The sequence below is a fragment of the Gadus chalcogrammus genome, chromosome 7 (genome assembly GCF_026213295.1).
Source record: "Gadus chalcogrammus isolate NIFS_2021 chromosome 7, NIFS_Gcha_1.0, whole genome shotgun sequence".
Classification (NCBI taxonomy): Eukaryota; Metazoa; Chordata; class Actinopteri; order Gadiformes; family Gadidae; genus Gadus; species Gadus chalcogrammus.
In genome coordinates, this window is record NC_079418.1 from 28843320 (window position 1) to 28853762 (window position 10443).

General features: G+C 42.1%; 2 protein-coding genes across 2 annotated transcripts in view; one reads left to right on the forward strand and one right to left on the reverse strand.

The window, feature by feature from the left end:
* Positions 1-829: 829 nt before the first annotated feature.
* Positions 830-8845, forward strand: pgap2 (post-GPI attachment to proteins 2). Its single transcript, XM_056595094.1, has 6 exons — positions 830-1242; positions 1800-1968; positions 2089-2338; positions 2706-2812; positions 3527-3635; positions 4025-8845. Coding segments are annotated over exons 1-6 (768 nt in total). The 5' UTR covers positions 830-1240; the 3' UTR covers positions 4156-8845.
* The window catches only part of rhogb (ras homolog family member Gb), a 10285-nt gene continuing 6200 nt past the window's right edge, over positions 6359-10443 (reverse strand). The window contains exon 4 of the mRNA XM_056595102.1: positions 6359-10199. Within this exon, the coding sequence (XP_056451077.1) occupies positions 9924-10199 (276 nt within the window). The 3' untranslated portion in view covers positions 6359-9923. The remainder of the gene's footprint in view (positions 10200-10443) is intronic.

Genomic DNA, 10443 nt, shown 5'->3' on the forward strand with positions numbered 1-10443 from the left:
CTTAAACAGGTCACGGGTCATGTTCAGAGTTGCTGTATTTAAAATAATTATTAGCCTCAATCTCTAATGCCCTTCAGCTTTACAATACGAGTATCAGTTTGTGTCCTCTATCAAATATTAAATTGAGATGATTGCAGTATAACACATAGAGGGAATTCTGAATAACGTGTGCGTATTTACAGAAAGAAAGTCTTCTGAGACGTGTGGTCTTTCTCATTGTGTTTTCTCTACAGCCTTTAACTGAACAATTGCACAATAAACGGTCAAACTCTTGACATGAAAAATTATCATTTAAATACACAAACAACATATGTGTTATCCGGGGCATATAAAGACTGTGACCAGAAGATAATTACTTTCTCTCCATTGAAACCCATTCATATTTGTCGATCTCATAGATCTCATGGGCTCTACCGGAAGAGGCGTGACTTCGCCACTCGGGGCGAGGGAGGGCCACCAGACCTGTCACTCAAACCTCCTGGCCAGTTGAGATTTCGTGATGTTTGTAGCAGAGCTGGCGTTGATTGTACCAGAGCTGTACCAGAGCCGTCTTTCTATTAGACATGCTCTGATTGTAGGCCTACCTAGTTCTCCGGTTTATGTTCTTTAAGTTCTTGTAAGATCATTTCATGCATGACGATTTGGAGGGTTGTTTTATATTAGCTCATGTAACAAACATACATCTTCTGTGGCTGTGACTCTCAACCTTTTTGAGAGAGTAGTTCTAACAGAGGTATTTGAAGCTTTAATATAATATATTTTCCTACATTTTATTATCAGTAATATTACCATAAATTGGCGGTTGCTTTATGCGCAGTCTGCTTTTAAAAAAAAAGTGAAATAAGAAGAAGACAAACAGTAGGGGGCAGCAATGCGTCGGCAGGTGTTTCATAGCCAAAGAAAACGGAAGGAAGAAGGCTAGCGTTCAATTCCCTCAGGCTAACGATGGCCGACATGCATAGCGATAGTTCCTGTTTCAGAGTTGTGCATACGAGTTTAGGATCAAACTATTAATAACAAATCAAGTCACAGTCGTTGTCAACTAGCAAGGGAAATGTGGACATCTAGACGACGCTTTGGTGACAACAATGTTTATGCCTGGTACCACTCTTTTCAGCGCAGTGACAATCGGCTCTGTCCAAAAGCCGAAACCAATGAGCTCATCTGACTGTGATACAGCCAATCTCTGTCAAATGGGTGTAAAACAGTACGCCTGGCAGATGTAACCCGAACCATTCCCATGTAAGGATTAGTGCTTTTCTACCCTGTTAATGGTTTTGGGCCTGGTGATTTTCTTCAGGTTAATATTCGATGCGACTGTCGGATAAGGAGATGAGGGCTATACCTACACGACCGACTTAAAATTGAATATGTAACAACATAATAATGCGCTTATGATTGAGTTTTACTAATGCTTATCTCAAATAGGCCGTCTAATAGTCATGTCAACGCTTCGTGTGGTTGATTTAAATCTGGTCAGAATAGATTATTGAGTATGAGTATTCTCGGATAAATCGTCCACTCTGCTTTCACCAGAAACTCCCACAATATGTGTTTTCCCCTATTTAAATTCCTAAAAGTTCTGATAAACTCTGATAAAATGTGTGTAATCGGTTCTTTTTTACTTTCCTTCAGTTCCTGTTTCGACTTTTAATAGGTTGGTGAATGTAGGCGTCAAAACAAACCCGCAATTATGAATGAATACCAGCAACTATCATCGCCTTGATGATCCATATACCAATCCAACTGCTAAAGACCTAGTTATCTATGCCATCTACCTGCTGTGTTGATATTTACAGGATGCTGCAGGGGCCGTATGGTGGCCTGGATAAGGACAAGCCACTCATCCGGCTTCCATTCACATATTTTGCGGTTGGCACAGTGTTGCTGGCTCTGACCGGTTTGTTAGCCTGCCTGGCCTTATCACTACTGTACCACTTTGAGGAATCAACCTATACACACTGTCATGTAAGCTGTGTATCTTCTTCACACGTCATTACTACTTGGAACCGATTTATTGAGAGCTAGAAGGTGAAAGTGGGCGGAAGAGGTCTGTTTATCTCACTCGGTTCATGTTGCCGGCCACAGGTACCAAACTACCTCCCGTCCATCAGCGCGTCCATCAGCCTGGTGCCGGAGCGCTACATCTGGCGCTGCTGCATCGGCCTCCACTCGGCGCCGCGCTACCTGGTGGCCCTCGCCTACTTCAGCTTCTACTGGGGGCGCTTTGCGAGGAGGCGGCTGGAGCTGCTGCTCAGTGGCCTGGCGCTGCTCTGCGGCCTGGCGGAGAACACGGGCCTGCTGTTGCTCACCTACGTGGCCTCCACCGAGACCTACAGTCAGTACACAAACGCCGGGGCGGCACTCGCTGTTGCTAAACCCCCCCCCCCCACTGTTGTTTCACTGAAAATGTGCTGCTTCACAGGCAGTGAGTGTCACTGTAGTGTCGTGTAACATTTTTCTTTTGAAAACAAATTAATGTACAAAGAGGGATGTCGTCTTTTATGAGTGAAATTGCTGAGTTGACGCTTTGGTCCGCCTTATTTAAGGCAGCGCTTAGCAGCCGAATGAAAGAAGTTGTCAAAGCGCTCATTAGACGCGACACTGATGTGTTAAAAGGAGAATATTCTAATTGACTACAGTGCCAATTTCCATGTTGTTTGCACTGCGTCATTCCTTTTTTTTACCTTTCCCCGTCGCCACAGGTGTCCATAAAAACGGCTTCATCGTGTTCATCGCCAGCTCTCAGCTGCACATGCTCATCACTTGCTGGCTGTGGCAGGTCATCAAGAGACACTGCATTCACCCAGAGGTTACCATTTGTTTTTATGTTTTTGTGTGCGTGTCTGTCTGACAATAGCATCCATAAGCCATTTAGAGCGTTGTCTTAACCTTAAGGTTTGAATTCATTATCCATCTTCAGAGTGATAACACTTGGATGCAATGCAGACAACAAATTGTGACCCTACTTGTCGTTCTATCTGTGCCCAAACTTGGGCCACTACATTCTACCGCCCCAATGTGCTTAACTGTCTCTGGTTAGGGTCCAAACTCCAGCTTCACACTCTGCCCTTTATCCAGACACGTTGCCAAGCAACATGATAGCTGCTCAGGCCTTTCGACTTCCGATTGACCCTAGGAATCCCTTTGGCACAATATCCCTGAACTTTCAGTGTTTTTGTTGTAGGCACAATAGCCATCTTTGACCATGTAGACTTCTGATTGTAGTAACTAGTGTGAAAAAAGCTGAAACTTCCTCATTCATGAAATTCCATTCTAGGGTCCATTTATCCAGATTGCCGGGTAATCCGCTCAAATAGTTTGGAACGATTTGAGGTTAAGCATTAGTACTGTTAACTTCGGTAAATAAATAGGCCAGAAAGAAGTGCTACACTTCACTTTTTTTTTTGTCTGCACAGCTGCAGTTTTCTCCACCCATCCCAGAGACAATAGCGAGTAGTTCCTAGAATTCAAAGGGTGCCTTTTATTTGATCTCGTATTAAATAAAATCCTCTCTCTCGTTCAGGAAGTGACGTCGTACCGATGGAAATTGCGCATCTTCATGTTCAATATCAGCTGTTGCATCGCTGCTGTGTACTTCTTCAACCGCCACAACAAGTACTGTGAATCTGGAAGTAAGTCGCAACCGGTGCATTGGCTCTTTCCTAATGGTTTTGGCCCTCCATAAAAGTTACTTGGACAACTTGTTTGGTGGGGACCTATGCCAGGTACCAACATTCTGCTTGTGTGGACTCGTCTGATGGGATTTCTGAACCTAAGCCACCATCACTAGCAGACATGTCTTTAAATAACAGCCTCATTAGAGGAAGTGTGCTCAGGGAACGGACTAAATGTGTTGAAATCTGCAGTTTCTGTTCAGACCCGTTGGTCGTATTTAGTTTCTGCTTTTATTTTTAAAAGTGCTTCTCCTCGTTCCCAGGCCTCTGCCTGTTAGTATTTATCGGTCTTTCTCTCCGATCCCCACTCTGTGTGTATCCTCATTGCTGTCTCCCTCTCCTTCCAGTCTACACCCTGTTTGCACTTTGTGAGTACATGGTGGTCCTCTCCAACATGGCCTTCCATATGACCGCCTTCTTGGACTTTGGGAGCAAGGAGGTGATGGTGGCCACGCGTCCTGAGGACAAGCGATACTGAACCGGACAGTGCTCCACCCACCACCACCCCCACAGTGCCTCAAGAAAACCTTGACGGACACTAACGTCTTGGGCTAGAGCAGGCCAGGGGGACGGTGGTTCTCGGGGTGACTGGGAGGCTGCTGTTGATGCGCGATGATGATCATTGACATTTCTGAACATAAGGTTTTTAGTTCTCTACCACGCGCCGTAGTCTGCTTAAGAACATGCAAATCTGACCAGATGGGTTCTTTGTGGACGTTCACGCGTATACATTTACCAAATAGCACATGCATACATTTTGTTTGTGACTGCAGAAATAGACTGTGTTGCGGTAGTGCCTTGCCCGAGGGCTCTATACACTCAGACTAGTATTTCCCCAAGGGAAAATGCTGTCTGATGAAATGTGGCAACAAAGGGCTGATGTGTCATTTTCAACAGCTGGTTTAAAACCCCCTGCTCATCAACAGTTTTTTTTTTTAGCTTAAGTGACGGTCTATCCAGTCGCACAGAGGAAGTAATAGAGGTTAATGGAAAGATGGGAAGCTAATTTGCTGTCATGCACAAACTGCTCACACACGGCCAAGCGAGGTCACATGCTACCCGGCGCTCTCCTGACTGTGCAGGAACGTCACTCGCACCGGCTGTGAACTCAGCACTTCGTTCTCGGTCAGAGCCACGTTCGGACATTCTGAGAGCATCGACTGACTGGCCACAGGATTGGTCATAACATTTCAATGTTCGGCCTTGCCGTGGTCGAAATGAACGTTAAGCGCACGCGCGCACACATAAACACACATTCCACTCTTTTGTATAGTGGTCAACATGTTGGAATGATGTTAAAGTTGGGCTCCTGAATAAGTATCTATCCAAAGGACGATGTTAAATATTCTAGATCTTGAATCAAATTATACCTAATAAATGCATAACCAATAGGGCTGGGTAAAAATATCAGTTCATCAATGCACTGCAATTTAATTTGTTCTCGATTCAGATTTTTTTTTTTAATAGATTATTTCCATAAAAACAAAACAAAAACATACTCAGTCATTGTAATCTAGAAGCCAGTATGTCTAAATGTACATGCCCATTTACATTTGTCCATGTCATGATAGGCCTATATACCTGACAGCAGTATGATAGGAGGTGAGCAGCATGTAAGAAGGTCTGTGTATTGACTTCAGATATGGATTTGTTCACGTGTTTGAGGGGAACTTCAACAAGTTACTTCAGATTTATCTTGAATTGGCTGTATCTTCACACATAAACACATTCTAAATGCAAAACATAACTTCTTTATTTAAATGGTACCACCCATTTAATTTTCATCCTCATGATTTTGGAACCCAGACTTTGGTTCCATGAGCCAAACCTTTCAGCTCTACAGTCGTCTGATTCCACTCTGTCCATCAGTGGCATGAAGAGCTGTTGTACCTGTTCTGCTCTGTTCTGCTGCCGTAGGCCTTATGAAGGCGACTCTCCCTGGTCTGGTTAAGATGGGGCATTTTACGCTGCAAGTTTAGCTCAGGAACAATACTATACAATGGTGTATTCCCTTTCTTCTAGTTAAAGCACAATGAAATGGTTAATTCATTTTGAAATGGTTAATTCTAAATATTTAGGTATTTTTGTCATCTTTACTTGTTATTGAATCGGCATCGAAGCAATTGGATCACTATCGAATCTAATCGATATCGAATCGAATCAAGACCTAAAGAATTGAATTGAATTGTGAATACCCAGCCCTAATAACCAAGTATATTCAAGGTCAGTGGTGTCTAGGGCCAAAACATAACGATAAGCTACCAAAATGTGAGCATAAAATGTATTATCGTTTAGTGACTGACGGCTTTCTATATTTGTTATCTTTCAGAATGGAAATGTAAAGGAGCTAATTTTTACATGCCAACGTTGTAATCAAGAGATTTTCTACAAGCTAGGACTTTGTTAAAAATGAAACTGATGTGTTTTCTAGATGCAAAGCTTTGATTCCATCAGTATATTTGGGTAAAAAAATGTTTTTGGGCATTGGGTGTCATCAAAGCTATTATAGTACAGCACCATGTTTGTACATCCTACATACAGACACTCTGACCAGTGGGGCTTTCCCCTTCTTTTCAGTCTTTTCTTAACGTATGAAGTAATGTTCAGATGTGATGTTGATGTGTTTTTAAGTTGTGTCCCTTAAGGATGGATTCCTTTGTGGAAACTACGTTTCCCAGTTCAACTCCTTTTTACAGGGAGAAGGTCGTTTTGGACAGTGGATCAATAAGTGTTTGGTGCAGTTTGTTTGACTTTCATACGACTCTACCTTACATTTAAAACACACTTGAGAACTGAATTACGATATTTAACCAGACTATCCGGTTGCACCATCATATGCACTGTATTGTAAACATATCAAAGCAAATAAAGCCTATTTTGTTGGAGGACCATTCAGTAAAAGCAAAGGCTTTATATGGTATAATACTATTTTTATTTGTGTAAGCCTCATCAGAAAACACATTTCTATACACCCTGGTAACGGGTTTAAGTTGAGTTGATTAGGTATACCTAGGTACCCAGTGCAAGCTCAAAGGCTAGATCATTCTTGATTTGCTGTGCCATAATGGTTTTTGCTGTGGGACTGAACATTCTCCGGCTGTATCAATGAGCTACATTGTAAATTAACCCCTGACTAAGGTGCCTTCTTAACCTACTGTGCAGGTATACAATACATTTAGCTGCAATTTTAGCCCCCAATCCTATTGGTTTATAATATTAGAAATGCAAATAGTTATGTAAATATTTTATTCAGATGATGGCTTAATATCATAGTAATTCGTCAAGTCATGATACTATGATGAAATAGGCAAATGTTTGTGTTGTGCTGGCTGCTCTAAGGCCTGCCCCTATGTTTGATTCTGAAATCGCTGACGCGGGGAAGGACTGAGGATTGCCATACTCGAAACCAAAGGGATGCAATATTATTCCATTGATGTATTAACAGCATGAACAAGTATTTGAGATATGATGCACATACTGTAACCTCTATGCCTTTTGAAAAGCTTTGCAAATACCACAGGTAGTAAATGGCAGGTTTGGACAAATGTTGTGGAATGTACCTACCTAATGTGTGCCTTATACTATATGTTTGTGGGGAGTGTGTGTGCTTTTTTCTTAAGGTAGCCTGTTTTACATACTTGTGATGGGTTTGAAAGGGTTTGCATTTTCCAAGTCGCTTGTAGGAGAATATTTTTTCTATATTGCCTGTTCTAGTAGGTGTGTGAACTTAGATCAATTGGTATTGCAAAAGGACGTGAGTCACACTTTGAAGAATACTCATGGTCTCGAGTTCCCCTTTGCCAGCTTCTCTAACATCCTCTTCTACATAATTTGTTTATCCACACAGAATTCAGTCCCTTTTTAACATTATGTGGTTCATGTTATTCTATTCTGCCCTCAAAGCATTTGGTCTGAAGCTTGACAGCAGAAATAAAACATTTCATTCAAATTATTAAACCCCCAAATTAACTTTGTTTAACTTCAAATCAATGTTATGGGCTTGTTTGGTCTAGTCTGACAAAGGTTGGAAACCAGGCCAACCGCAAAAATGAAAATCCATCATCTAACAAATAAATAAAATCTTTTTTATTAATATTATTTGGTCATAATATTGCATTAAAAAAATGCAAACCACCTTAACACAACAGTTCTTTATGTTAGTATAATTTCAAGTTTTTCTTAGACATTTGGTCATTTAGAAAAAGGTCCCTGGTTAGACCTCAACTGGACAATTTCAGGAAATAGAGTTTGGCTTATTCTAAGGTATTTCAGAAAAATCCCCATTGCAACACAATATCCTCTTGTGATATGGCAGACACAGGACAATGTGTGCCTTCTTATTTAATTGCACAGGAATGAACAGAACATTTGCACAAAAACCAACAATATTCAATCACAACAAGTAATAAAAAAAATAAAACAGGACATAAATTACAGCTTGATAAATATTCGAAATAAAGGACATTCACTGAAGACATCCCACAAGGTGAGGCCCGGGGAAAAGGAAATTGAGATTTGTTATGCATAGGGAAAATGCTAACATGAATAATATTTACTGCAATCTCTGTCTGTCTGTCTGTCCTAGCATTGTTGCATGGAGTTTGTTACCCTTGTGGGGAAGTTACTAGCCTGATCAACGTTTTGTTTGAACCCGATCCTAAGACACTAAAAATAAACATGAACCTTAATCTGAAAATAGAATATGAATTTGATTACGATTACATTTAATGTTTTTAGGTAGATTAAGAATGTATCACTTTTGTTACAGGGATATTGAGATGATGACAAGCAGAATTCACAAAATGTAGCTTCTTATAACAATAAAAAAAACATCAAAACGTTATGGCAGCCATGTTGCCACGAATAGACCAGTTCCTACCGTTCTAATTGTGTGTTCCAGAATGTCTCATCCCCTGACAGGAAATGAGGGAGAGGAGGAAGTGGCTCCCTGCCTCGTCAAAGGAAACTCCAGAAGGAGGACTTCCTGGAACGCAGACTCTTAGGGGTAAACAGTAGCACTGCATATGCATCCACTTGCGTAGCTGGCTGCAAAGTAGGCTGAAACAGGAACTCATACACTGGTCTCAATTATGTACAAAGATAGAGTAAGCAATTAATTCTTTACGGGTGTCTGTGATATGAATGGAATTGGCTATCTTTAAAATAATATTAAAGAGATAATCCCATTAAATGCATAAACAGGGACCTCTGCTAAATGACAACGACAAAACAACCAAACTCAATTTACGATGTCAGTGTGTTGCAGAGTCTACACCGTTTACGTCATTCTATAAGCCCTGACCAACCAAGAAGTTAAGAGTTGGGACGTGTCTTCCTTAACTCGAAACTTGTGTTGTAATCGGCCAGAGTTCTGTGTCAGCACAGTCAATGGTAAATAAGCTGGTTTCACTTCCGCCGATTCAAAGCGACAAAGTTAAAAGCTAGTTGAATGGTTACTAAAAAGCAGCGCTGACTGCAGATTCCAGACACCATTGGGATTTGTCGGTTGGTTGAATAAAAAAATAATAAGTTAGGCATTGAGGAGATGATCTTTGACACTTTGGTGGAGAGATGTCCATAATAGCATATGGTAATAGGGGAGTTTACAGGTACAATTAACTTTGAAAACCAACAAAAAGCATGTGCTGTCCAGTTAGGATCTAAGACACACACTCTGATATATAATTTGAATGAAATGCCAAGGAGGTCTTTGGAATCACCTGGTTTCTTATATCAAATATTTTTCTGTCTTAATGTACTACAATGCAAACGTATTATATTACTATCCTTTCCCCCCTCACCTAACTTGAGTTTGCACTCTATGTACCATTTTAAAACAGTAAATAGTGTTTATCTCTTAGGTCTTTCCCTGTGCTTGCCCCTCCTGACCCTCCTGCTTAGCATTAGACCCACCAAAAAACACAAAGCCCATACAGAATCAGTGGGGGTGAGACTGACCTGGTCCCTTTAGAAGGCCTCTTCGCAACAAGAATCTGAAACATCGGAAACCCAAGAACCACTTTCATCCTCCCACATTTCGGTGAGATTAAAAATCAAAACAAAATAATAATAAATGTATATGTATATATATATATCTATATCTGACTGTCCCTTCCTGTCCCGATCAGGTTGGGTCGGTGGCTCAGCCAGAGTTCGTTAGAGGGGTGTAGGGTGGCGTCGGGGCGGGGTTCTGACGGTACACGGCGTCTGCGGGGACGGCTCCGTGTGAGCGAGTCCGCCCGGGCCTCAGAGCAGAACGCAGGGCCTCTTGGCGACGGTGGGCTGGGGGTTGAGGAAGGCCCGCACGGCGTCCACGAACACCTCCTTGATGCCGTCCTGGTTCAGCGCCGAGCACTCCAGGTATCGCACGGCGTGGATCTGCTTGGCCAGCGCCGAGCCCTGCTGCTGGGTGACGGGCATCTGGTTCTGCTCCTTCAGCTTCCGCAGGGTCTCCGTGTCGTTCCGGAGATCGCTCTTGGTGCCCACTAGGAGAACCGGGACGCCAGGACAGTGGTGGGACACCTGGAGGAGGAGGAGGAGGAGGAGGAGGAGGACACAGTCACACACACACGTCATGCCACTCTGGTGCATGGACACGAGTTGTGAAAGAAATGTGTCTTGACCTCCTGTAAAGCTATGGATACTTTTCTGTTAAATAAATATCGATGCATATTTTCATAAATATGTAGGATTTTTATATTTTATAATAAAGCTAAGAGTAAGCATTGCATGGCATTAATATTGGAGTGAGGGTTGGTGTTTAACC

Bases quoted from the DNA above. Each gene is read 5' to 3' on its own strand.
- pgap2 (XM_056595094.1), top strand. The intron at 2,339-2,705 runs GTCAGTACACAA...CCGTCGCCACAG, and splicing joins GGCCTCCACCGAGACCTACA to GTGTCCATAAAAACGGCTTC. The intron at 3,636-4,024 runs GTAAGTCGCAAC...CTCTCCTTCCAG, and splicing joins CAAGTACTGTGAATCTGGAA to TCTACACCCTGTTTGCACTT.